The 27,195-nt window shown below is 37.0% G+C and overlaps 1 protein-coding gene across 2 annotated transcripts; it reads right to left on the bottom strand.

The window, feature by feature from the left end:
* Nucleotides 1-350: 350 nt before the first annotated feature.
* On the bottom strand, nt 351-22,640 carry slc37a3 (solute carrier family 37 member 3). 2 transcript variants are annotated; one of them, XM_048154986.1, is made up of 15 exons: nt 22,489-22,640; nt 22,203-22,336; nt 16,788-16,908; nt 16,175-16,267; nt 14,800-14,883; nt 14,271-14,416; nt 13,400-13,496; nt 11,679-11,763; nt 8,716-8,906; nt 8,493-8,634; nt 5,811-5,912; nt 5,637-5,684; nt 5,380-5,531; nt 2,436-2,501; nt 351-1,301 (listed from the first exon to the last, which is right to left on the bottom strand). In XM_048154986.1, exons 2-15 carry the CDS (start codon nt 22,256-22,258, stop codon nt 1,209-1,211), a joined length of 1,476 nt encoding a protein of 491 aa, XP_048010943.1. In that variant the 5' UTR covers nt 22,259-22,336; nt 22,489-22,640; the 3' UTR covers nt 351-1,208. The 2 variants fall into 2 exon arrangements, with proteins under 2 accessions (XP_048010943.1, XP_048010944.1); XM_048154987.1 differs by having other exon boundaries at nt 22,203-22,267; nt 22,489-22,576.
* Nucleotides 22,641-27,195: the final 4,555 nt, after the last annotated feature.

Below are 27,195 nucleotides of genomic sequence, written 5' to 3'. Positions count from 1 at the left end.
AAAAATCCCAACATTTTGAACGGCAGTGTATATCACATTTTCCAGTATATTCCCGTATATTTTTGTTTTGTAATGGATCCAATAGGTTTGACTGGACGCCAAAAAAGTTTGTGTGGTTATAGGCACAAAAAAAAAAAAATCTGAATTTTGTTGCCATTTGATTGAAAGAAGAAGCTAACCAAAAACTGCAGTGAATACAACTAATTTAGTTGATAAGAAGACGATGTGGAATAAAGAAGCATGTGGAATCACACATCAGAATATTTGCTGTCTGAAGAAGACTTGTTAAAATTGACTAACGGCTCAGTAAAAAGAGTCAAATTAATGAAAGAATCAATGAATGACTCTAATTTGTTAAAACAATAAAGACATGTTGTTTGCCTGAATTTATTATTACTTATGTACAGGTACATATGCAGGAACAACAGACCACAGAATTGAAACATTCAAGCAATACCTGTACAGGTTCCAAAAGTTGAAACACAAAACATCAGTTTGCTGAATTGTAGTGTTACATTTACATCCCATAATACACTTAAACACCTGTGATTCTAAAGTGCAACTGAGTGTTAATTTAGTGTGAATTTAAAAATCGGTGCACATCTAACACCCAAATTACAACCCCAAAACCTACATGATGATGCTATGAATCTACTTCTTCAGTTCAAGCAATCATTCAAAACAATAATTTAATCAGGCTGCAATCACCATGAGGGTCCTGCCCTCTAACAATTATAAAATTGGTATTTAAAAAAAAAGGTCAAAAAATGTGCAGACATAGCAATACACAGAAATAAAACAGAAACAGATCTTAAGCAACATTCTGTCTTCATAAATGAAATTATTTGAGGGAGAAAATTAAAAAAGGCTTTGTTCACACTGCAAACAAATTTGATTTGGATTTGGATCTGGATCTGATATTTAGAAAGACACAGGTTACTAGACTAAGAGTCATCACATTGCCAAGAAACTTCCAAAAAAATAAGATCGTTTGTGAAATTTGGTTTTCATGTTTTTTTATTCTTGTTTGCTGATCAGACTAGAATACAGGAAAAGTAAACTGCCAGTCTGAACAATGCCTTGACGTAGAGTAGCCAGACTCTGTTTCCGAGAACAGAACATTCTCAAATAGGAGGTGCTACAAAAGCAAGTCTGTATTTTCAAAATGTCCGATTCAGGTAAAAGAAGTGACCACACAAATGACCATCTCAGAGCTGATGTGTACGAGCCTGACTGTCTCGGCATAAGGAGCGGATTTCACGGTAGAGGAGTGGAATGATGAAGAGCACACTGCACCCTGTCTGTGGATGAGAGAAAGACAAATGTTAAAGTATCAGCTTACACAACACTGACTTTAGAGTAGATGGCATATTTAAACTCATTTACTCTGTGTTTTCAATTCGTATACCAGCTTAAAAAGGTTATTTATTACTCACCCTCATGTTGTTCCACACCTGTAAGACCTTCGTTCATCTTCGGAACACAAATGAAGATATTTTTGATGAAATCCGATGGCTCAGTGAGGCCTGCATCGCCAGCAAGACAATTAACACTTTCAGCCCAGAAAGCTACTAAATACGTATTTAAAACAGTTCATGTGTTCAACCTTAATGAAGCAACGAGAATACTTTTTGTGCTTCGAAGCTTTACGAATCTTTTGTTTCGAATCAGTGGTTCGGAGCGCCAAAGACACGTGATTTCAGTAAACAAGGATTTGTTATGTCATAAGTGTTTCGAAATTTCAATAGTTCACGTGACTTTGGCAGTTTGATGCACACTCTGAACCACTGGTTCGAAACAAAAGATTCATAAAGCTTCGAAGCTTCATGAAGCAGTGTTTTGAAATCGCCCATCACTAGATATCGTTGAATAAAGTCATTATTTTGTTTTTTGGTGCACAAAAAGTATTCTCGTTGCTTTATAATATTAAAGTCGTACCACTGTAGTCACATGAACTGTTTTAAATACGTCTTTAGTAGCTTTCTGGGCATTGAAAGTGTTAATTATCTTGCTGTCAATGGAGGCCTCACTGAGCCATCAGATTTTATCAAAAATATCTTAATTTGTGTTCTGAAGATGAATGAAGGTCTTACTGGTGTGGAACGACATGAGTAATTAATGACAGAAATTTCATTTTTGGGTGAACTAACCCTTTAAAGACCCATTAAACGGTTTGACAAGCACAGTTTTCTTTCTTGTGTTGATATATTTTCTATTGAAACAGAAAGTTTGGACTGGACACAGTAAAGGAAATGTGCCCTTCATCAGTTTGGTGATGCTAATTACACAAAAAATTACATTTCACCTTTAATTTGACAAATGAAAGTGAGTCACTGTTCACTGAGTAGTTTTGTCCAATGAAAGGATGTGCTTGTAATGCTTCACTGTGTGAATGTGTGAATTTGTGCTGTTGCACTGCAAATACAATTACCTACCATGATTATGAAGAAATAGAAGACGCACATCCATCCAAATTTGTTCTCAATAAGCGACACCAGGTACTACAAGACAGAGACACTTTTAAAATTAGTACTTATACTGTATATGAAGTTTTATCAGAACAGAAAAAAAAAAACAATAGACCCTTTTCATGGACTCTGAAGACATTTCCACATTCATCAAATCTAGTATTTTCATATTTTCAATTTTTAAAGGGGACAATTTCACAAGATGTAATATAAGACTCTGATGTCCCAAGAATGTGTCTACGTTTCAGTTCAAAATACCCCACAGATCATTTATTACAGCTTGCCAAATTTGCCCCTATTTGGGTGTGAGCAAAAACACGCCGTTTTTGTGTGTGTCCCTTTAAATGCAAATGAGCTGCTGCTCCTGACCCGTTTTCCAGAAGAGGGCGAAGCTTTAACAGCTCACGCTTCGGTTGCTCAACAACAACAAAGCTGGAGAATCTCACGCAGCCAAAATGACAATTGTCAGCAACGGTGACAGCCTTACATTGTTCAAACCGGAGTCGGACACTGATGGAGAGACTCTGGAAGAAGTTACAACTTTTAGAACGCAACTGGACGTTTCTGAACGGTTAGTGGATAAATTTATGTTGCTGCTGTGGAGTTGATTCAACTCATCGGCTATGTGCCGTCATGTTAATCTTTTGTGCAAAATTCAGTGTTGAATTGACCCTCGTTTGTGAAGCAGTCTGGCGTTAAATGACGGCATGGCAAAAACACTCTACTACAACAACTCTTCCTCTTCTCTAAAGCAACCCAACATGGCCTCACCCCCTTTGTTGCATGTTCTCGGGGGCGGGGTTTATGTACATTTTAGAATTAGTGATATCACCAGCCCAGGAAGAAGCTTGTTGTAGTCCTTAAAAAGCGAGTTCTGTAAGAGAAAATATCTTCCCTTTGCATTGAACTTTCAGTGCTGTAACTTTGCAGATGTTGTTTATGCTCAAACAGCAACATTACACATTAACTAAAGTTAAAAAAGTGAAATCATAATCAAGGACCCCTTTAACCCTTATAGGGTCTTTTTAAACCCCAAACGACGTTTGCTCAAATAAAAAAAAAAATTTTTCTCTTTGTCCAAATGACATGAAACTTTGTATAGTTGTTAACACTTTCTAGATCTACAAAGAAAAAAAATTGGAGTGATATCTTGTTTTTATGTTAAGGGTACACTCAGGGTCTTCAGGGTCTTCACAGACCCCAGGCAACAAAATGTAGTTTTGTAACAAAATAATTGTTTTTTAAAAAACAAATTTAATTTTACTCTGTTTATTAATGTTTTTAATTCATATGTGTGCAGTTTTTGGAGGATTTGTCATATCTTTTAAATTTATATAAATAAATAAATATTTTTTTTATATACAAAAACAGCTTTTTATGTAAAATTCACTTCATAAAAGACCCACATTTCTAACTTTCATTCATGGGCATAACATGGATAATTTGACATGGTTTAGTGCAAGATTTTTGCCCATCTTTTGGAAAATGCAGTTTTAAAAATAAAAAAGTATCACTTTAACCAGTAGATGGCTGCAGAGCTCCACTATTTGCTATTTGAATGACTGAAAGACATCTTTTCTAAAGTTTATTTTTTGTTGGATTCATATCTAAATGTTATGAAATCACAATTATAACAATAAAAATTACTTTTTGTCAAAGTTTAACATTTTTTTGTACTGAAAAAAATAAGTTTTTCAAAAATGTTGATTTTGAGGATGAATTTTGTCCAATTTCTAAGTGGGGTCTCATCATAATGTAACAATATTGAAAAACTGTTTTTTTTTTTCATTACAAAAAATACTAAACTTTGACAAAAAATAGCCTTTATTGTTATAATTGTGATTTCATAATATTTAGATATGAATCCAACTGAAAAATACTTGTGAAAAGATGTATTTCAGTCATTCAAATAGCACATAGCAAATAGTGGAGCTCTGCAGCCATTTACTGGCAAAGTGATAATTTTTTTACTTTTAAAACTGCATTTTCCAAAAGATGGGCAAAAATCTTACACTAAACCATGTCAAATTATCCATGTTATCCCCATGAATGAAATTTAGAAATAATGGGTCTTTTATAAAGTGAATTTTACATAAAAAGCTGTTTTTGTATAAAAACCTATTTAAATTTGTTTTTTTTAATTTATTTATATAAATTTAAAAAATATGATAAATCCTCCAAAACTGTACAAACATGGAGTAAAAACATTAATAAACAGAGTAAAATTACATCTGTTAAAAAAAAAAAAAAGTATTTTGTTACAAAATTGCACAAGGGTTAAAAAAATAATATACATTTATAATTCTATACTTTGTGTTATATTAACTTGGCAGTAAATAATAATAAAAAAAAAACACGAATTAACGCTCCTGCAAATGTTTTCTAATACAACGGCTGATAAAGTGATGGCAAATTTCACATCTTCCTCTCTTCTGACTGCTGTAATCAGTTTCTCTATATATTTTTTTCTCTTTTGGAAAGTCATGGAAACAGAAGTTTTCTTTTGCTATAGCAATTATATTTGCTGTTGTCTTCCGTTCACCGCTATAGAAGGAAATGTGAAAACGTCTACAATAATAATAATAATAATAATAATAATGTCTTGAAATACAAAATAAAAAATATTACTTAGAACATGAAATGTATATAACTTCGGCAGAGTGAAAAAGAAAATACAGTGGACTTTATTCCTTCTGCATTTGATTGGATTATGAGAAGAGGGCTATGATTTTATTGATTAATATTGTTTTGTATTACTTATTAAAGCAGCATAAAGATTATTTTGGACTTCTTTAGCCACATGAATGCAGCAAGGTTAAACAGATTTTGTTTTTGAGGTTTGCCACCACCACATTAAATGGATTAAAACCAAAAAGAACAATTCAAGGCATGCTTTTAGAAAATGCATTACCTGTCCCGCCGCAGCTCCAATGCTGCCTGTGCCGTCCACGATTCCTGTGACTGTGGCCAGAGCCTCCTGACTGTTCTGCAGCGCCTCCTGGCGGCCCAAATCTGCAGAGATCGCTGAACTGATCATGTTTGATGGACCTCCAATAAGGAAACCTGAAATAAAATAATACAGAAATATTCCATGTTAATGGTTTCTTAGGAATAACTATTGTCTGAGCTCATAGTTATAAACTGTTTAATTATATTATAATGTGTCACCTGTTGTTGCTAGAAGAGCTCCATTCACTATCTGGTTATTTGGAGAGTCTGAGCAAGCATTGAAAGAAATAAAGTTACAAGAAATACTTAATCAGCTGTAATTTCTCAAATTAAGCTATAAAAGAAAGAAGTGTCAGAAAGGGTTCAAGACAATATGATTTAGTCTAAACTTACGGCTGTATCCCACTAACGCTCCCATGGCCAGCACCAAACTGACTACTAACACAGGAGCTCGCTTTCCCAAAAGATCCGAGATTAAGCCTTGCACTGTTCCTCCTGGAAGAGAATGCATTGAACACATGAGCAAATCCTTAAACTATTTGAACAGATATTTATTGCCAAATGCAACAACTTTGTACCATTTCGTTTTGCTTGGACAAAATGTAGCAGCCAAAAATTCAACAGTGACATAAAGCTTCTTTATCAAGATATTTTAACAGCAGGTATTCATGTCCAGTTAAGGAATTATTGTTCATATTGTCACTGTCAGGTGGAAACCTTGAACGTCAAAAAATGCTACTTTTAAAGGTGCAATGTGTAAATTTTAGGAGGATCTATTGACAGAAATTAAATATTATATACATAACTACGTTTCCAGTGGTGTATAAAGACCTTACATAATGAACCATTATGTATTTATTACCTTAGAATGAGCCTATCTACATACACCGCGGGTCCCCTTACATGTTAAATTGCAATTTTGCGGCGGCATGTTTCTACAGTAGCCCTAAATGGACAAACGTCTCATCTTTGTCCTGTGTTGGCCACCGTCAGTGTTGTCAAGTCCGTGTATTTCCCACGGAATTGGACTACTTTTACACTGTTGCCGCGGGTTGTTTTTTATGTCCGCGGGTTGAATCGACCCCAACAAAAACTTGATATTTAGTCCCTGGAATGTGAATTTTACCAGGGAAGTCTTGCCAAAAACGCAAATTTTACCCCCTGGAACTCGATTTTTACTGTGGGGTCCCCCTAAAATGTGATTGGGCTAGTTTTGAGGAGCAATTGGGCACGTTTTATTGTGAAAACCTGGCAACCCTGGCCACCGTAACTTCTATTGCAATTCGCAACCTCACCACTAGATGCCGCTAAAATGTACACACTGCACCTTTAAGGAAATGGAAAAAACTTTGTCAAAGTTGATATAAAGTGCCCCAGGGATGACGCGTTTTTGTAGGCCAACCCGGAAGTTAGCGGCGCACGGGTTCCCTCGGTTGAAAGCCTATGCATTTTTCCCATAGACTTTTGGAAAATCGCAGAAAATAAGCTCTGTGTTTAACAAAGGGTTATGACACTTACACGTTTTGTCTATCAAGATAATCTTTACAAGTTAACACAACATTTATAGATTTTGAAGCCTAAATAAAGTCGTCAGATATAAAAGGCTAACAGTAGGCTATAAACGGACTACAGCACACCATGGTCGCGGATCAACGTCACCACCACCAAGCTTCCTCAAACTTTATTTAGAAAACAACTTTATTTAAAATAGGGCTGCACGATTAATCGCATGCTTTTGTCATGCGTGTCTCGACAGTAAAGCCGGTTCTGTGATTAGCGGTAAATGTCCATCACCTGCTTTCAAATGGAGTGGCACTTAATATACAGAGCCGTAGTTCGCGGACAAGCTACGCAAAATCGCATTCGTAATCGAAAGCGATTCATCTGCGATTATGAACACGATATTGCGTAGCTTGTCCGCGAACTACGGCTCTGTATATTAAGTGCCGCTCCATTTGAAAGCAGGTGATGGACATTTACCGCTAATCACAGAACCGGCTTTACTGATGAGACACGCATGACAATCTCGTGCAATTAATCGTGCAGCCCTAATTTAAAAACATGCTCGCTGATTACGATCTGCGCTGTTATTAATACTTATCCACTTTTTCATGAGAAATGCAGTCCAAATGTCCTGTTTTTAATGATGACGTCTAAAGTCCGCGCCAAAGGATGTAGTCCCTTTTAGCAACTTGTTAGCAACCGCCGATTTTAAGACACAGTAAAAGTTAAAAAAAATCACAAGTGGGTTACAACTGGTGTGTTTTATGTCATAGATCAAAACGTGAAAGTATTTAGAGGCTTTGTTAACCACAGACCTTATTTCAGGTGATTTAGCAAAAATCCACTGGAAGTCCTAAAATGCTAACTCGCTTCCGGATTTTGCCTACAAAAATGCGTCATCCCTGAGGCACTCTATTGTGGCTTTATATATGGTCAGACACTTACATGTGTCATTACATTATTAACATTTTACCAAATTCAAGCTCAAATGGAGTTAAAAGATTTTTGAGCAGTGAATGTGGGACATACTGTACGTGTACTGAGTCATTAGAACTGAGGCATCTGACGCGGTAATACATATATAGTGGTAACAGTGTTTCTTGAGTAAATGCTGTTCTTGTAAAACAGCTCTTTATTTACTCTTGCATTGCAAACAAGCAGAGACAGTCCAAACTGTGTGTGGCACTTCATTTAAGATTGAGGTGCGGTGAATTTATGAGGTTTTACCGAGAGTTTGAGGATCCAATGGACAAGGTTTAGTCACAAGCTCCTTTTAATACTTTTTATTGGTTAAATATTTGCAAAACCCCAAAAAAGACGTAAAGGGTGACCAACAGTAATGATTTGTAAATAAGTAAATAGGAGGCTTCCAACCAATAGCGACGATATGCAACTCTTTCTCTAATTTCTTTCTAACACATGTCTGCTTCCAGTCTTGACTTCACTTTCACTTTTATTCTAGTGCAGTCGTTCGACATTGCCTGACAGCCGACCATCAGCTTGGTGTGTTTAAGCGAAAAAACGCTTAAACTTAATTGGTATCATCTGGTTAGGACCAAACTGGGCACTCACCAACAATTCCTCCCACATCATACCACACAGACAGCCGGTCGGCCTGAACTTCCTTCCAGCCGAAGTTGTTGCTGAGATAAAATGGCAGCCAGAAGAAGAAAGAGTAGTTGACCAGCTTCAGACATGCGTAAGCCAGAGAATACTGCAGAAGACAATAAAAAAAACATCAAATCTAGTTGACAATAATGAGGATAAGTAAGGAAGTGTTTAAATGGACACAGACAGGAAGGACTCCAGGCAGGCAGAAGGCCTTTAGGAAGCCAATGGCTTTGGGCTGTGGTTCAGGCTCCTCATCCTGCTGCTGTATGGAGGAGTTTTCATCACATAACTCATCTTCATCATCACTCATCAGAGGACGACTGTCTGAGTCTCTTGTCACTGATCTCAGAACTGTCTCAGAGGGGTCACTTAGTCCTTAAAAAGAGACCAACAGATGAAAACACTCTTTTACATCAAGTTCAATATTACAGGATCAATGCAAAGAATGTTGTTTTTGACCAATATAAACCTGTATTTGAATAAATAAGGGTGTAATGACACCAAAATATTAGATATCTGTGAAATTTCACAATTGTCAATACCAATTTCAATAATAAAATTAAAGCTGCAAGCAGCATTTGACGGGGTTCAAGCATTTAAGACCTTTAAGCACATATGCATACAAAGTTACTTTAAAGTTTAAAAGATATTTAAGTTTTATTTAGCAAGCATGTAACCAGCTATATCATAGGAGGAACTGACCATTTTCAGCCAAAACAGGCAATTTACCATTGAAAATATATGGATTTTAATGTTTTAACAGTTATAGCGCCACCTATGGTCCGATCTCCAGAAAAACTGGCATGCTTCTTTAGAGTCATATGCTGCATGTGCTCACTTAATTTTGTGAAGTTCTGAGTTTTCGTTTAGGAATTATAGGCTTTTGAGTACATGTTGCCACACCCATTATCTAAATGACCCTTTTACAGCAACCGAAATGGTAAAGTTCAACTTTTTTTGATAATTATTGATCTAGAGAGTCTATAGAATTGTCCTACACTGGTTTCGTTCTGATCGGGCAAAAAACCTAGGACTACTTCGCAAAAGTAGGTTTTTCACATATTTGCGAATAATTAAGGAACGATTTGATTGACAGCAATGGTTCTTGAGGCAAAGTTGTTCAGCATGAGGAGGTCTATCAAATGATATGCATATTATGTGGTTTTATGAAACACCACGTGATTACCGAGGCGTAAAACTCGTTACCGCCAACTTCTTTCAAAATTCTTACAGACCTCTAAAACGATGAGTCGAACATGCCCATCGAGTTTCCTTCCGATTGGCCTCTGTTAACCTTGTCTAATAGGTGCTCAAACTTCATTGGCCGATGGCAGCCATGTTTTTTGAGATATGCCAATGTCCTCATAAAAACTCATGCCCCCTTGGACCAAGACACTGTATGCCAAATTTCAAGTCAATCGGACTAACGGTTGCATAGTTACAGCTGTTTTCATGTTTTTTTCGAGTTATAGCGCCACCTAGTGTCCAATCGACGCGATTTTTTTATCGTGACCAAAGATTGAGACTGTACACATGTCTACCAAGTTTGGTGAAGATATCTCATTTTGTTCTCAAGTTATAGCCATTTTAGTAAAAGTGGCTCTGCCCTTAATGTATGTTTTGTCGCCCCCTAGCGACCGTGAATTAAAATTTCAACTTTTTTTTGATAACTTTTGATATTCAGACTCCAGAGAACATTTCTGCACTGGTTTGGTTCCGATCGGACGAAAAACCTAGGACTAGCTCGCAAAAGTAGGTTTTTGACAAAATTCAAAATGGCGGAAAAAATTTGCATACCGGAAATGAAATCGGAAATCGGTCTCAGCTTTCCAATGATAAAAGACACTTGAGACTGTGACAAACGGTTTAGGAGTTATGAGCCGATTTGGGTCATACTTTGTCAACCACTCCTCGATTTTTGTACTATCATTTGACAAAGTTTCAAGTCTCTAGCACTTACGGTTTGGGCTGCACGATTCGTTTTACGGCACGAGAAAAATAATAATAATAAAAATAATAAAAATCCTAGCACTACGTGCTTGAACCCCTAATAAGAACAAATACATTAATTACAAGTCAATGGCACAAATAAATACAACAGAACAAAGAACCTACTTCTGGTAGGTAAGAAATACTACAGGAATTGAAAAAAGTTAAAGTAGTGAATAAACAATTTCTGATCTGTCTAATCTGGCTAGCTTCACAAACATTTACGTTAATGTGACAGTTTTATGTATCTAATCTCTTTTCCTCCACACTGCAACAACACCAAAGATTTGTGCTTTTGGTCACATGCCCAGAGCTGCTGCTGTTACATAAACCTATCCGCTTGTTAAGCCGTGACGCAAGGAACGCCATTTCTGGGTCCAATCCTCGACTCGATTCACTTGAGAATGCCATCTTGACGGCCGTTTATGAGTGCTATTTATTCATATTAAACATTTAACATTTTAAAAAGTTAAACATTTAAAACACAGTGTACACAACAATCTACTAATCACTGTCTGGCCATCAGAGATTTTGGTATGGAGATAAAGGTTATGATTATAATTTTTTGGTAGTATTACACCACATCATGTGTGTATATTAGCACCGTTTGTTGTTTTCTTGTGGTATGAGATAGAGCGTTTGATTTAGTTTCCACTGTGTTCTGTTCCTGTTTGCCTGTGTTCCCTTTACCTAGTTTGTATCCATGATTTTTGATTGAGTTATGCACGTATTTCTCATTACGTTAATTATCCCTGGTTTTTTAAACCCTCTGCTCATTCAGTTTCTTTGTCCAGTATCGTCTTTATGTTGTTGTGATTATACTCTTCCTCCTGAAATCTCCTGTGTTCTTGTTGGATTTATTAAAGACTGTTTGTTTTGAATACACCTTTGTTTCTTAGTGCGTTGTTTATGCTAAAATATAATTAAATAACTCTTTATAATATAATTAAATAACATTTGTGTATTGAGTTGTGTGTCACTGTTAATTTCAGCCTTTCTGCCATTTTTTACTTGTGCGTAAATCAGAATGAATTTCCATGCCGAACATTTGTGTTTGTGTGAAATGGCTGAAGAAGTAAAACTGAAAAAGAAATAAAAGAGGCATTGATAAACTAAAACTGAAAAGCAAAGAATCAGCAGTGTTCATAATGAACTTACCAATTTCTTTTGGAGAAGTGAGCAGGCCAAAAAACACCACCACACCACCAGCAAACTGAACCACTGATGTCACGAGGAAGGCATACTGAAACACACACAAACACACACTTATCAAGCATAACCCTCACACAAACATTTATGAATTTTATGAATAAAATAATATAATGTATGCAAGCAATAAGGTACGAAAGGCTGTGCTGTATCGTGAATAAGTCACAGCTAAAGGGCGTTTTTGGGCATGACGTGAAGCAGAGACAAAAATATGTATCAATGCAAGAAAACTCTAACTAAAAGCCTTCCTTCCGCTGGAAAAAACAGTCCCTGACCGTGAACAGCAACAGAAGTTACATTATTACGCCATTAGATGGCGGCAAAGACTGTCTTTATGAGTGTGTCAGTAGCGAAAACTTTTACGTTAAAAAGACTGAATTGTTGTGAACACGGAACAAGACACAACTGACAAATGCTTTGACTAGCGCTGTCAGTCATGGGAAAACCCCTTAACTGTTAAAAGGACAAGATAATACATCGGACATTTAAAGGCATAGTTCACCCAAAAATGAAAAGTTGATGTTTATATGCTTACCCCCAGGGCATCCAAGATGTAGGTGACTTTGTTTCTTCAGTAGAACACAAATGATGATTTTTAACTCCAACCGTTGCCGTCTGTCAGTCGTATAATGCATGTCAATGACAACACCATCTATGAGAGTCAAAAAAACATGCACAGACAAATCCAAATTAAACCCTGTGGCTTGTGATGACACATTGATGTCCTATGACATGAAACGATCGGTTTGTGAGAGAAACCAAACAGTATTTATATAATTTTTTACCTCTAATACACCACTATGTCCAACTGCCCTCCACATCTGGATGGTGAGGTCAAAAAACGTGTTCTGATGATGGAAGTGATCTCTCACGCTTTGCTTCAATGAGTGCGAGACATCACTTCTGTTGTCAGAGCGCGTTCAGACCTCACTAACTGGATGTGGAGGGCAGTTGGACATAGTGGTGTATTAGAGGTAAAAAAATGATATAAATACTGTTCGGTTTCTGACACAAACCGATCGTTTTGTGACTTAGGACATCAATGTGTCGTCACGAGCCGCAGGGTTTAATTTGGATTTGTCTGTCATGTTTTTTTGACTCATATATGACAGACTGCAACGGTTGGAGTTAAAAATCATCATTTGTGTTCTACTGAAGAAACAAAGTCACCTACATCTTGGATGCCCTGGGGGTAAGCAGATAAACATCACATTTTCATTTTTGGGTGAACTATCCCTTTAAACAGATTTTTAGGACTGACCTGAAGGAAAATGCTAAATCTGAATGCAGGTAATAAACTCGCTCAATGGATCTTTTTCTCTTAATACTCTTCTACATCATAAAGTAATGAACAATATCAATTGAGAACATACAGTTTACGTTGCTAAGTGTGGTTGCTAAAGGTGTTGTGTAGTGATACACAGAACCGTTGGGTGAAGCGGTCATAGCCGTGTTTTATCGTGAATAAAACACAGCTACTGACCAATCAGAATCAAGGACAGGAACTAACCGTCTTTAATATAATATAATATAATATAATATAATATAATATAATATAATATAATATAATATAATATAATATAATATAATATAATATAATATAATATAATATAATATAATATAATATAATATAATATAATATAATATAATATAATATAATGTGCTCTTACCTCATAGCCATACTTCAGGACACTGGAGGCAAGAAACGCACCCAGAATATTCCCCACGGATGCACACGCACTCCACAGTCCAAACACAAAGCCTCGGCTGGCAGACAGAAGATATGTGTGTGAATCAGTTACTTTAGACAAATGTATTGCACTATTACTGCCATAAGGAAACATTGTGTTATATGTCTGTGGATTCCCTGAAATCAAAATCATACAGTTACTCCCCCCAAAAAATTTAATCGAACTTTCACTAAAACATCAGTGATATTTACACATTAGGCATGTTGGTGAAACTGATTTTTGATCATATGTCCCATCACGTGTGCAAAAATGCCATGTCATGTGATGACTATATCATGGTATAATTACAGGTGCACATGCACAATGTTGAGATCTTTTTTTGATAAAGTTTATGTGGTTAAAACAAGTCAAATATTTGGTAAGCAACAGTATTCCAATTTTGTTTTGATTTTGGATATATATTTTTTGCACACCTGTATCAGTTGTTAATATGTAATGCATATCATCTGTTAGTATAATACTCATGACTATATTCATAATTTCACAGATAAGTGAATTTTGCAACTACAACAGGTCTCCAAATTGGCATATGCTATGTACATTGTTTTAGCACCCGATTTACTACTTAAACTGTAGAAAACAGGTACAAAGGAGGCAAATTTGCGCTGGCGTAAAAACACACAGTGCAGTGTCATTTCATCGCATTTAGCACCCAAATAAACTAAATCAAGGATGATCAGTGGAAAAAATGCAGATATTTTTGCATAAAAAGTCTGAAGTCTTAAAATAATCGCGGATTTCTGGAATCACGTTTGTGTGTTACAGGATGATGTGAAATACTGACACCTACCCAGATTTCCCAAACCAGTTGCCCATGATGGCCACCACACAGGGCCAAACTGTAGATTGCAGCAGTCCATTTATCACCCACAAAACGCAATAAAAGTACACGTTATAAAAGTGAAGCCATTCTGTCAAAGTGCCAAAAATAAATTCCTAAAGAGAAGAGAGGGCGAATGTAATTAAATAAAGACACAAATTTTTGTTCTCTTTCATAGGTTCACTCTGTGTCAGTAGCTGAAGTTATGGGAACACCATCCAGGTGTGATGATTGTCATGGAGAAAATTAACAGAAATTTTACCTCAGCAATCCAACTGTTGCACTAATGGCTTTGATTCTATACGGGCTTCAAACAATCATGCAATCTGGAGGGTGTTTTCATAGCACCAGCGACTATTCAGGGAACGAGAGTTACAAACGTAACCAAGAGGCTATCTTTGCTTTACACTTAATGCATTCAGCTCAACTTAATAAAATATTACATTAAACAAAATTAAATATTTGAATTGATTCACAGCCGTAATTACAGAATACCAACCGCGATTGCTGATCCACATAAACCGAAGGACAGAACATAGCGGAGGTTGAACCGATCGCCAATCACCCCACTGATATACAAACCCTGAAAGAAAACCAAACAAATCACTTTCACACAGGGGTGTGCGCGATCATCTACGACAATACCACAATTATTAATTTAACAATATGCGATTTGACATTATCAAGTATGTAGATTAAGGTTGATGAAAAAACTTGTAAAATAAAGATATTTTGTGCATTTGACGTGCATGCTTTCACTCGATGTTTCGTAACTGAATTAATCTGCATTTTTGAACAAATCATTTGAGTGAATGATTCAGTGACTCTTTAATAGAGTCACTTGCTTTTGAATGAATGACTCACTCATTAAAGGGTTCACCCAAAAAAGAAAATTCTGTCATTAATTACTCAATCTCATGTTGTTCCACACCTGTAAGACCTTCGTTCATCTTCAGAACACAAATTAAGATATTTTTGATAAAATCCAATGGCTCAGTGAGGCCTCCATTGACAGCAAGATATTTAACACTTTCAGATACCCAGAAAGCTACTAAAAATATATTTAAAACTGTTCATGTGACTACAGTGGTTCAACCTTAATGTTATGAAGTGACGAGAATACTTTTTATGCGCCAAAAAAACAACAAAATAATGACTTTATTCAATAATATCTAGTGATGGGCGATTTCAAAACACTGCTTCATGAAGCTTCAAAGCTTTACGAATCTTTTGTTTCGAATCAGTGGTTCGGAGTGCGCATCAAACTGCCAAAGTCACATGAACTATTGAAATTTGGAAACACTTTTGATGTAACAAAACCTTGTTTACTGAAATCACGTGACTTTGGCAGTTTGATACACGCTCCGAACCACTGATTCGAAACAAAAAATTTGTAAAGCTTCGAAGCTTCATGAAGGAGTGTTTTGAAATCGCCCATCACTAGATATTGTTGAATAAAGTCGTTATTTAGTTTTTTTGGTGGACAAAAAGTTTTCTCGTCGCTTCATAACATTAAGGTTGAACCACTGTAGTCACATGAACTGTTTTAAATATGTCTTTAGTAGCTTTCTGGGCATCTGAAAGTGTTAATTGTCTTGCTGGCGATGCAGACCTCACTGAGCCAACGGGTTTGATCAAAAATATCTTAATTTTGTGTTTCCGAAGATGAACGAAGGTCTTACGGGTGTAGATCAACATGAGGCGAGTAATTAATGACAGAATTTGAACTAAACCTTTAAGACACTCAGCAAATATTGTCAATAAAGTTCAAATATCATTTTGTCAATATCACACACCCTACTGTCAGAGTATCTCACTGTCCAACTCCAACCTCCAAAACCTGCCTGCTACACCAATTCCTGTTTTTAACTTACCACAGCATAGGAGAAGAGAAAGATTGAGTCCAGAGCACCCAAAAACAAAGTAGCCTCCCCTGCATCATCAAACAGTTTGTTATCTTCCCATGTCTGCAAATGTAAAAACAAAAATTACTTATTATTATAAATGTATATTAAAAACCGAAAAGTCAGTGCTGTATACAACTATACTGCAAGTTGTGAAAATGTTAGTGCTTGACCATGTGTTGCCCTTTCACAGACTTACTGATTAATCGCTTTTTTCACAAAAGTATTCATGTGAAATATAATATTGATACAGTATTGTGAGGTATTCAAATGTATCAATACAGTGTTGTGAGGAAAAATTCTGTTTTTCTCTCACCCCTATTGGCAGAACACATTTTCTCCACAGCAAGCAGTTAAGACATGGACTACTTGGTTTTGAATAGGACCATGTTAAACCATAAAAAAAATGTGAAAGCCTTAAAACAGTCTATGTGCATTACAGTAATGGCTGCGATCTACTTCTCAAATGGGTTTTTAGGATTTTCAGTTGTATTTTTAATTATTAATTGAATTGAGATACTTTTTTTTTTTTTTTAATTTCGACAACAAAATGACTGGAAATGCTCATGTATTATATCCATACCTCTCCAGGAGACAAAGTTATAGTGCTGCCATTCTGCTGCAATGCTGACGGTGTCCACTGCGCTGAGATGCTCACTTTTACGTTACTAAAAGTCTTACGAGACGCGTGAAGCAGGACATAGCTGGACAGAGAGTGGAGAGAGCAGACGGTATGTATGGAGATGAGCACATGTATAATGCATGCTCATTACTACAATGTCCTTCATTTAGTTCTTCATGTATATGGGTCAACACATACAATTAGTATAACTCCCCCATTATAAGCATGATTTTATGTCTGCATGATTATGTAAAAATGAATCATCACACTTTTCAAAACCACATGATACTAACACAAAGCACGCATTTCTAAGAACTTGCCACATGCATTTTAAAATTCTTTTTAAAACATTTTTCCATTTCTTTATCGTGAATACTCTTATACAGTAACTTGCAAAAGTATTCATATCCCTTTATTCTTTTCACATTTTGTCATGTTGCTAAAATGCTTTAAACTTTTATTTTTTTCACATCAATCTCCACATCCCATAATGACAAGGCAAAAACCACCAATTACATTACATAGTTATTCAAACCCTTTTCTTGTCACACTTTCTCCCTCTTTCTTTATGATGTTTCTTTGTAAACTTTAACTGGAATTAACCGGTGACAAACTCAATTACTTGGACATGATTTAGAAAGACACACCTGCCTATACCTGCCTGTACAACAGCTGGAAATGCATTACAGCGCAAAAACCATGAGGTTAATCATGAGGTCAAAGGAACTGACTGCACAGTTCAGAAACTGATCTGAGAAAAGACTACAAAAAAATGTTTAGGTAAAAGGTTCGCATGAGCACAGCGGCCTCAATAATTCTTAAATGGAAGAGGTTTGAAACAACCATTGCTGCTTTTCCCAGAAGCATTGTGAGCTAAGGTGATCGTAGAGAGCATTGGTGGCAAAAGGTTCTACGATCAACTTAGGCTTATGGTGCTTTTGGGAAACATAGCCCTGGACTCTTCCCAGAGCTGGCCTCCCAGCCAAACTGAGCAATCAGAGGAGAAGGGCCTTAGAAAGTGAGGAGACCATGAACTGAATGGTCCTCTTGTTGAGCTCCAAAGCTTATATGTGGAGATGGGAGAAAGTTACAAAAGGACAGTCGTCACTGATCTGGGCTTTAAGGCCAGAACACACCAAGCCAATGCCGACGAACTAGTGGCGACGAAAGCAGACTGTGGGGTTGGCTCACGTCGGCAGCGTCTGGGTCCAAAGTTGGCCTGACACACCAAACCAACGCTAAACAGCCGACGGCCAAGTAGCACGTCGGTTCTGCGCCTGCGTGAGATGAAATGCCTTTCCGTACCAGCAGGTGGCAGTATCTGAACAGCCAATCAGAATGATCAGATGGCCCGACTGACCGACGAGCTCCGACGCCGATTCAACATTTCAAATCGGCCAAAAAAAAGCCGACGAGGACCAACTTCAGCCAACGGTGTGGAACACACTGAGAAAACGTAGTCGGCCGACGAAGAAAAACTGCCCGACGGCCGACCGTCGGCTTGGTGTGTTCCTGCCTTTACGGAAGAGTGGCTAGACATTCTCTTCTCAGTGTATAATGTATGAAATCCTGCTTGGAATTAGCAAAAAAAAAGGCACCTAAAAGACTCTCAGACGTTGAAAAACAAGATTCTTTGGTGTTATAATCCTCAATTCCAAGCATCATGTCTGGAGGAAACCAGGCACTGCTAATCATCTGCGCAACACCATCCCAGAGGTGGAGCACTATTGTGGCACTATCACGCTGTGGGGGTGTTTTTCAGCTCCGGGTGCCAAGGGACTGATCAGAGTGGAAAGAAAGTTGAACACAGCTGTGGTGTGAAGCAGAGCGGGGCCAAGAGCCATGGGAGTGGAGCGAGGCCGGTGGAGCGAATGTTAAAGTGCGACACCTGAGCAACACACCAGTCATGAGTCCCACGGAGAAGCTCCGGAAACATAAAAGAAGAGAGAGGACCAGGCCTGGGGACATTTAAGTTGTTGTTTTGTTTTTGTTTATGAGGCAGTGGTCCATGAGGGGCTTGCCGCTTTAATTTCATTTTGTTGTTTATTTTGTGATTAAAGTTTACATTGAATGTTTGCCCGCCTCCTTCTTCCTGTATCTACGAATCTTGCTACAACAGCAAAATACAGAGATTAGCCTTAATTAAAAACCTAGTTCAAAAAGCACACAGGACTGCAGACTTGACCGAAGGCTCACCTTCCATCAGGACATTTATTCCATCAGGACAAGCACACAGTCAAGACAATGCACAATGGGCTTAAGGACAGCTGAATGTGAATGTCCTTAAGTGGCCCATCCTGAGGCCATCCCAATCAAACATCTCTGGAGAAACCTTGAAAATGATTGTCCATCGAAGGTCTCCATGATCAAACCTGACAGAGATTGAGAAAATCTGCAGAAAAGAATTGCAGAAAATCCCCAAATCCAGATGTGCAAACTAGGCTTGTCGCATCATACCTGAAACAACTCAAAAAGCAGTGATTATAGCCTCAACTAAGAACTAAGGCTCGAATACTTAAGGCCACAATATACTTCAAGCGAAATCGAAGAACGAACTGGTGTGAAATCATTTAGAACAAACAAAGTTTGTTTGAAGATTATTTCATGAGGTCAAAACAGCTTGGCAAAGCGAACTTTCCGGAATAGTTCTCTCATGCTGGAATAGTTCTCTCATTTTTTTTTAAAAGTTATCACATATCTGGTCTTTGATCTGCTAATATGGGGTGTAGATTGATGTGAGAAAAAAATATTTTTTAAAACTTAAGTCATTGCATTTGGAAACAAAGATGAAAATCATGAAAATCTCAAGGTAAAAGCATACCTTCACTCTAGGTGTCAAACAACTAAAATTCAAGTCAGATATCTTGGAGCTCAAGACTCATGGCTGTATTAGATCAAAAGGGTGCTTCTACTAAATACTGAGCAAAGGGTCTGAATACTTAGGACCATGTGATATTTCAGTTTTTCTTTTTTAATAAATCTGCAAAAATGTCAACAATTCTGTGTTTTTCTGTCAATATGGGGTGCTGTGTGTACATTAATGAGGAAAAAAAATTAACTTAAATGATTTTAGAAAATGGCTGCAATATAACAAAGAGTGAAAAATTTAAGGGGGTCTGATATATATATATATATATATATATATATACATATACAAAGGCATGTAAACGCATGTGTCAAACAAATAAAATTCAAGTCAGAAATCTTGGTGTGATTATGGAGTCAGACCTTAGTTTCAAATAATGTTTTAGCATAAGGTTGCAACATGACAATATGTGAAGAAAAAAAAAAAGGTTATGAATACTTTGGCAAATTACTGTTCATCATTTACCTACATACTCAGTTGAGTGTGGAAGTGAGTGAACATTTTTATTGTGATGTTGCTAAATTATAGCCAATCACTGCTAGTTTTCTGCATAACAGCTAAATTAATCATATAAGGGTCAGAATTCAAAATACAACCAGAGGGCCCTGGCTAAAAAGTAAAAAAAGTCCTTGTTGCATTACATGGCAATGGTGACAGTTCAAAACTGGGGAAAAACACTTTCTGCATTACTGTGTATTTACTACAATACTGTGTATTTGCTGTCAATAGTGTAAGTGAAATCAAGAGTTCATGTTTATTTCAGTGTATTTTAAGATACATTTCTAGTTTCATCATTATTTGTTCATCAGACATTCCTTTTTAAATACAATAAGCATTCGCTGTATTTATAAGAAACAATGGTTAAAGGATTAGTTCACTTTCAAATAAAATAATTTACATTTTTTCGAAAATGACAGATCGTTTCGCTAGATAAGACCCTTATTCCTTGTCTGGTATCGTTTGAAGCTGCACTGAAACTGTAAATTTGACCTGCAACTGTTTGGAGACCATTGAAGAAGTCCACTATAAGGAGAATTTCTTTTCGACTGAAGAAAGAAAGACATGAACATCTTGGATAACATGGGGGTGAGTAAATTATCAGGAAAATTTTATTTGAAAGTGAACTAATCCTTTAAGAACCTGTGAAGGACTTTGGGTGGAACACCCCAATAAGAGGTCACTAACAATCTACCAATCTCTGTAAAAATTAAATGATGATGATAATGCCATCTTTCTAAAGTCATTTTCACCCTTCTGTAAACTGAAAACTGTAATTCTGAAGCCCTTCTACAAAACAGAATACATTCATCCATGGCATTTAATAGTTTGGCTTTCTTCACAAAAAAAGAAAAAAAAAATTAGCCAGGGACTTTTCTGAAATTTGGTTGATTTGACATGTAATGACCCATAACATTTTAAAGGTGCAATATGTAATATTTTCTGTCCGCTAGAGGTCGCTAGAGGCCTATTCAAAACAAAGGCGTAGCTTGATGACACCAAGTTTGAGCGTGGAATCTTGGGACATGTGGTCTTCACCTCACAGCCGGAGGAAATAATAGGGATAGGACTCGGGAACAAATAATGTTCATGGATGCGATTATTAACGTTACTGTAGTATGAAGCAGAGCAGGGCCGAGTGTTGTGGAGCTGAACGAGGCCGCTGGAGCGATTGCGCAACACACGCCTCACGAGCAGCAGAACTTTTATTATGGCACAGTCGCCGGCGCTGCTTCCGCTTTTCCGGTCATGAGTATGAGGTAACGCAGCTCTGTTTATCATATTAGATACATTTGAGTGTTGAAAATTATGTAATAACGTTACACTGTCCGTACTCACGAAAAAATCAAGAAAATTAGATTTAAACAATAAGACCAAACGTGTTGAGCTATATAACAATAATTCGTTTTCTGTCTATAAATATATCAAAACCGTTGTTCCCTTGCCTATTAAAACATGTAAATATTAAAGCGTCTTTGGTGTTTTCATGGTTTCTACAAAATAAAACAGGAAACCGAGGTTAACGCGGGTATGACGCAATTGACAGGCGACTCCTCACACGTCTTGGTTAAAATTGCAATTTTCCCACGATTTACAAATAGTTGGAAACATTTGGGATATTTTAAGTACTCAAGTGAACAAAATATAACACTGGCCTAGTGGTTTTTGGATATTTTACTGCAAAAATATTACATATTGCACCTTTAAGTAATCAGAATACAGCTGGTTAAATGACACGCAGCACACATCTTTGAGCAACTAAGATGGCAAACAAGACAAAGTTCAACATACTTATTATGCACAATGAAACAGTGCCTGAAGCATATCAGCAAACCATTCATGTAAAGCAGGTCTTTTCATCCATAACAGACTCCAGGAACCCCCACACAGACTTTTAGCCAACGCAGGGAACCACAACATTAAAAAAAAACTATATATTCTTAGTAACGCAAGCAGAAACGGATTACCATGGTAAGAACATAAGGTGGTAGGACCAGGACAGCATAAGTTACCTGAGGAAGGTGAGGAGGAAGGCTAGCAGCTGATGATAGGTGTAGAGGGACCACATTATAAGGGTCTGGATCAAAAGGGGAGGAAGAGAAGGGGCTGGAGTCTTCAGGACACTCTACTGCACCATCTACAAACACTACACACCACATCACTGTCAAATCTATCCATCGACAGAGTGATAGATCAATCGACGCTCTTACTGTTACTCTTTGATGCTCGTCTGTAGCTTATTAAAATACATATTTACAGACTTTCACAGATACACTTATAGTAATTATCGATACTCACCGGTTTAAATCATTTGCTGTAAATAAATCTCCGACTGGAAGATACCGTCATTTTTTTAAAATGCAACGTAAACACAGACGTCATCCGGATGTAGCTCGTTTCAAAATAAAAGTCACTTTATTAGGGGTCCAAACAACTATTTTTTTTTTCTGCCAAAAAAGCATATGTTCTTATTATTATGGGGAGATACCTATGGGAGATACCAACCAACCTCCAAGCTTAACGTGCCTTTTTCTTTTTTATTATTCCTCTCTTACAGTTTTATAATACAACACAAGCAATAACAACAATCATTATTAAAGTTAACAATAATAAAAAGAATAGAAATAGTTAAATGCAACATTTAATACTCCATAACTCACAAAAAGAACAATACATTATAAAAATAAGTAATTAAATATATAAATATAATTAAATTTATATTTTTTAATTAAATATAAAATAAGAAAAATATCCAATATCCAATAAAGTGAAACTTTGTAGGCTGTGCAATATGGAAGCATATGGGTAGCAAAATTTAATTTAATATGCAAAATGGCAATGCAATATGGCAATGTCTCTGTATTTAAATGTACATTTTCCATACTATGGAAAATGTACATTTAAATACAGAGACATTGCCATATTGCATTGCCATTACCATATGTGCAACATTCGGAGCAAAATGATAATTCAAATTCAATAATATAATTTACATTTGCTATTTTCTACACCATTTTTAACATAATTTAAACATATTTTAACGTTTTATAAGTTGAAAATTTAAAATGAAAATGCAATACAGAAATGATTAGATATGTTCAAGCAAAAATTGTAGCAAAATGATCACCCTCAAGTTGTTCAAAATCTGTATCATTTTCTTTGTTCTGTTAAACACAGAGGAAGATATTTTGAAGAATGTGTTACAGTGAACAGTTTTTGGGCACCATTGACTTCCATAGTAGTTTTTTTTTCCTACTATGGAAGTCAGTGGTGCCCCAAAGTGGCCTGATTACAAACTTTCTTCAAAATATCTTCCTTTGTGTTCAACAGAACAAAGAAAATGATATAGATTTGGAGCAACTTGAGGGTGAGTAAATGATGATAGAATTTTCATTTTTGGGTGAACTATCCCTTTAAGACACTTGCGATTGCATTTTCAGTCAGTCAAGCAAGAACAGAAATGTGAATTAGTCATTCCATGAAACCGGTACGATTTGGACTTACACATTTTTAGATTTTTTACCAAAATGCATTACTTGGCATCAAATCCCTATTATTATTGGTCATTATTTTAAGTTATGGACACTATGGGAGCTCTCTGAATATTATTATAAAATGTATTTGTGATAAAATCAACATTTTCCTATTAACCAGATGTAAAAGTATATATAAATATAAAAGCTTAGCAAAATCTCACACTTTTGCTATACTAAAGCCTGAAATGGGCACTTTTTGTGACTGCAACCACATCATTTTTGATCAAAGGCTTAAAGGTGCTCTAAGTGATTTTTAGGCCAAAACATTTTTTGTCACATACAGCAAACATCTCCTCACTATCCGCTAGCTGCCTGTCCCCTGAACACACTGTAAAAAAAGACGGTCTCTGTAGTCGCCACAAGCTCCAAAAACGGCAATAAAAACAAACTGGTGCAGCCTGGACCACAAAACATAATAAACGTGCTCCAGCCAATAACTGACAAGAATGATTTTAAATGCGCATTCATGACTGTTTCAGGACGCATGGAGGGGAGGGGGAGGAGGAGGAGGAGGAGGGAGGGTCTAGCTAGCCTCTGTTTTGTTTAACAACACTTCAAACGTCAACAGGAAGTTACTCCACCCAGGATTGCTTAGAGCACCTTTAACTTCAGAATTTGAACTAAAATCAGTATTCTTATGATTGCTCTGAACATTTCAGACAGAGTTCAATAAACTTTAAATTACTTTTTCATAAACTTAACAAAAAATACAAAAAAAAAACTGTACATTTCTTGTCCACCTACTGCCACTTACAGTCTCTCACAGAAGTGAGTACACCCCTCACATTTTTGTAAATATTTTATTATATCTTTTCATGTGACAACACTGAAGAAATGACACTTTGCTTCAATGTAAAGTAGTGAGTGTACAGCTTGTATAACAGTGTAAATTTTCTGTCCCCTCAAAATAACTCCTCTAAACCGCTGGCCACAAAAGTGAGTACACCCCTAAGTGAAAATGTCCAAATTGGGCCCAATTAGCCATTTTCTCTCCCCGGTGTCATGTGACTTGTTAGTGTTACAAGATCTCAGGTGTGAATGGGGAGCAGGTGTGTTAAATTTGGTGTTATCGCTCTCACTCTCTCATACATGTCACTGGAAGTTCAACATGGCACCTCATGGCAAAGAACTCTCTGATCTGAAAAAAGAATTGTTGCTCTACATAAAGATGGCATAGGGTATAAGAAGATTGCCAAGACCCTGAAACTGAGCTGCAGCACGGTGGCCAAGACCATACAGCGGTTAAACAGGACAGGTTCCACTCAGAACAGGCCTCGCCAAGGTCGACCAAAGAAGTTGAGTGCACGTGCTCAGCGTCATATCCAGAGGCTGTTTTTGGGAAATAGACATATGAGTGCTGCCAGCATTGCTACAGAGCTTGAAGGGGTGGGGGGTCAGCCTGTCAGTGCACAGACCATACGCCGCACACTGCATCAAATTGCTCTGCGTGGCTGTTGTCCCAGAAGAGAGCCTCTTCTAAAGATGATGCACAAGAAAGCCTGCAAACAGATTGCTGAAGACAAGCAGACTAAGGACATGGATTACTGGAACCATGTCCTGTGGTCTGATAAGACCAAGATAAACTTATTTGGTTCAGATGGTGTCAAGCATGTGTGGCGGCAACCAGGTGAGGAGTACAAAGACATATATGTCTTGCCTACAGTCAAGCATGGTGGTGGGAGCGTCATGGCCTGGGGCTGCATGAGTGCTGCCAGCACCGGGGAGCTACAGTTCATTGAGGGAACCATGAATGAGCAGAGCATGATCCCCTCCCCTCCGAGAATGGGCCGTATTCCAACATGATAACGACCCCAAACACACCTCCAAAACGACCACTGCCTTGCTAAAGAAGCTGAGGGTAAAGGTGATGGACTGGCCAAGCATGTCGAGACCTAAACCCCATTGAGCATCTGTGGGGCATCCTCAAACAGAAGGTGGAGAAGCGCAAGGTCTCTAACATCCACCAGGTCCGTGATGTCGTCATGGAGGAGTGGAAGAAGACTCCAGTGGAAACCTGTGAAGCTCTGGTGAACTCCATGCCCAAGAGGGTTAAGGCAGTGCTGGAAAATAATGGTGGCCACACAAAATATTGACACTTTGGGCCCAATTTGGACATTTTCACTTAGGGGTGTACTCACTTTTGTGGCCAGTGGTTTAGACATTAATGGGTGTGTGTTGAGTTATTTTGAGGGGACAGCAAATTTACACTGTTATACAAGCTGTGCACTCACGACTTTACATTGTAGCAAAGTGTCAGTTCTTCAGTGTTGTCACATGAAAAGATATAATAAAATATTTACAAAAATGTGAGGGGTGTACTCACTTCTGTGAGATACTGTATACCAACGACAGACATAAGCACAGCTAGAATAGCAAAATATGTGGGAGAGCATTGCTACTTTGTGACTATATTGTAGTGCAATAGGTAGCACTTTGATAATAATACTGAATCAAAACAAGTTAGCACATACTTTATAGTTGAAAGGATTTAATAACAGTATTTGGTTATGGTTACACATGAATTTGGATACAAAATAGATGATAAAACACAGTTAATTGTACCCAGGATGTGTGTTGAATGTTACCTGAGAAAGACAGAGAGAGAGTGCTGGGGACTTCAGTCTGGCCTATGGATTTAACCCAGTTTTCCAGGAAGAGCAGAGGCCCAAGAAACGAGCCAGAGAAAAGAAGAAAAAAAAAAAACAAAAAACAGAGCAACAGTTACAATCTTCTTTTATCCCTTCCTTAAACATGTGACTAAAACCAAATGTGAGACATTAAAACCGAGCCCCAGTTAGTCAACTACTAACACACCGTGAAGACTTTTCTTCGAGGGATGGAGATGTCTTTCTTTAGATGTCTTTATTAGACAACTAGCCATTCACTGACAATAAGCTACTTCATATCTAGTCATTATGATATGCAGAGAAGGGCCAGAGCAAGTAACAGCATCTGACTTTTTAAAACAATCTTTAGTTGTAGTTATTGATGAACGTCAATTCAACAGATTAACAAATTAAAAAAATATGCCAGTTTTTATTAAATTGTCATAAAGGGCTTTGGATCCAGATGATGTCTGTCTGCTTCAGCTGGTCCTTCAGCTTCTTTGTCTCTCATTGCTTTCTTCTTTTTCTGCATTTTAAAACACACCTAAAATGGCAAACTTTTATTTTTTTATTGACTGAACATCACTACTACCTTGAATTTCTTTTTATGTATACAATAGGCTACACACCTGTTTATCTTGATAAAAAAAAAAAAAAAAGATATTTAAAAATGACACCACCATTAACAATATGAATTTTTTAATTCCCACTTTAAGTCATCAACACATTTATTTAGTTTAGTATGAGGCTATAACATTCAGCACATTTCGTTAATAATTGCATACTGAGCATGATTCTAGCTTAAAATAATCTTAGAAAAACCTAAATCTAAAAGAAAAACTTTTAACAGTGGGCTCCAAACC

The sequence above is a fragment of the Megalobrama amblycephala genome, linkage group LG14 (genome assembly GCF_018812025.1).
Source record: "Megalobrama amblycephala isolate DHTTF-2021 linkage group LG14, ASM1881202v1, whole genome shotgun sequence".
In the NCBI taxonomy this organism is placed as follows: domain Eukaryota; kingdom Metazoa; phylum Chordata; class Actinopteri; order Cypriniformes; family Xenocyprididae; genus Megalobrama; species Megalobrama amblycephala.
The sequence above is the reverse complement of the archived record's forward strand: the minus strand, read 5'-3'. Positions and strand labels throughout refer to the sequence as shown.

Coding starts and splice junctions, on each gene's coding strand:
- slc37a3 (XM_048154986.1), bottom strand. CDS start 22,258: ATGTGGTCCCTCTACACCTATCATCAGCTGCTAGCCTTCCTCCTCACC. Junction 11,764..13,399: donor TCCTGAAGTATGGCTATGAG/GTAAGAGCACAT, acceptor TGTGTGTTTCAG/TATGCCTTCCTCGTGACATC. Junction 1,302..2,435: donor TCTATTTCTTCATAATCATG/GTAGGTAATTGT, acceptor TCTCATCCACAG/ACAGGGTGCAGTGTGCTCTT.